This window comes from Verticillium alfalfae, genomic scaffold, assembly GCF_000150825.1.
Source record: "Verticillium alfalfae VaMs.102 supercont1.2 genomic scaffold, whole genome shotgun sequence".
Taxonomy (NCBI): Eukaryota; Fungi; Ascomycota; class Sordariomycetes; order Glomerellales; family Plectosphaerellaceae; genus Verticillium; species Verticillium alfalfae.
In genome coordinates, this window is record NW_003315037.1 from 741,132 (window position 1) to 742,555 (window position 1,424).

At 54.5% G+C, this 1,424-nt stretch overlaps 1 protein-coding gene across 1 annotated transcript in view; it reads left to right on the forward strand.

The window, feature by feature from the left end:
- The window catches only part of VDBG_01693 (lovastatin nonaketide synthase), a gene marked incomplete at both ends in the record, with an annotated part of 7,427 nt that extends 6,123 nt beyond the window's left edge, over nucleotides 1-1,304 (forward strand). The window contains 3 exons of the mRNA XM_003007459.1: nucleotides 174-582; nucleotides 734-781; nucleotides 837-1,304. Coding sequence (XP_003007505.1) covers nucleotides 174-582; nucleotides 734-781; nucleotides 837-1,304 — 925 coding nt within the window. The remainder of the gene's footprint in view (nucleotides 1-173; nucleotides 583-733; nucleotides 782-836) is intronic.
- Nucleotides 1,305-1,424: the final 120 nt, after the last annotated feature.

Sequence of the window (1,424 nt, forward strand, 5' to 3'; positions counted from 1 at the left end):
TCCGGAGCATGACCAGGTCAAGGTGGACATCGTCTATAACCCGGGTCCGAGGAACCTCTGCGATATGAAGCTGGTTCTTAAAACCAGTGAGTCTCCATCAATATCGTGCGCTTTGAGGAGAAGAAACTGACCAAAAATCTTCTAGCTGGAACGTCGATTAGACATGCGGACAGCCTAGTCCCAGACGCCTGCCGGCCATACGAGGATCCTCCTCTGAGCAGCATTATCCGCCTAGACCTCGCCCTGCTTCTCGAAAATGAGCCGGCGCTAGTCGGAGACATATTTACCAGAGTCATAGATTTTGTGCAGGAGCACTATGGAACGATTCAGCCAGTGCTCTTCACACGGGCTTGCGCCGTTGATTCTCTGTCTCATGGGTTCGCCGCGGTCAGAGACAATGGATCATGCGGAGGCACACTTGTTACAGCAGATACCAGCAGTATGGTACTCCTCCCTCCGTCCTGCCAGAACTCGCGGCTTCAAGACGCTCTGGATGATGGGACTTACGTCCTAGCTGGGGGTCTTGGTGGCCTCGGCCGCAGTGTCGCCCGACGGTTAGCCGGTGAGGGCGCCAAGAACATCGTATTTCTTTCCAGGACGGCCCCTTCATCTATCGAAGCAGTCAAGTGCATCAAATTCCTCCGCGGTATTGGGGTCAGGGTTCTGCACATAATGGTAGACATTTGTGACGCCGAGGCAGTCAAAGACACGTATGCAAGCATCGTGTCTTCAGGGATGCCGCCCGTCTCCGGCATCGTCCAAGCCGCAGGTAATCCTCCAGGTGAGCGGCGTCCATTGCCTTTCTGTCTGCTACGAAAATTAACAATTTGATACAGGACTCGCTATATGATAAGATGTCGTTCGAAGACTGGATGAAAGTGATGAGACCAAAGACCCTTGGCTCTTCCAACCTTGTCCAGCACTTCGGACGACCAGCCGATCTGGCTAAGCCTCCTTGGTTCATTTTTCTGTCCAGCTCTGCTGGGATCATTGGCAATAGAGGTCAAGCCAACTATGCCGCGGCCAACGTCTACCTAGATGCCCTCGCGCGCAGCGGCAAGATCATGGGACGCGCCTATGCATTGGACATTGGCCCGATCCTGGCTGCAGGCATGGCCACCGACAGCGACGAGACGCTGAAGATACTGCGAGCCAGCGGATTTTACGGGATTCGTCTGGACGACTTCTTGAAAGTCTTTGAGCGCGCTGTCGTCGGGGAGATCCTTCCCGATGTCTTGATGCCGTCGCAAGTTGTGTTGGGGGTCGGCACGGGTGGCTTGATGCTTCAAAACAAGTCGGCGTGATCCATTCTGGGGCTAGGATGGCCCTTTACTCCTGCTTGAAGCTGCTTGATATGCCGCCTCCTGACCTCAGCGTTATATGCAGTGCTACAGCCAATTCGTTGAAGTCCAAGCTGGGGGCAT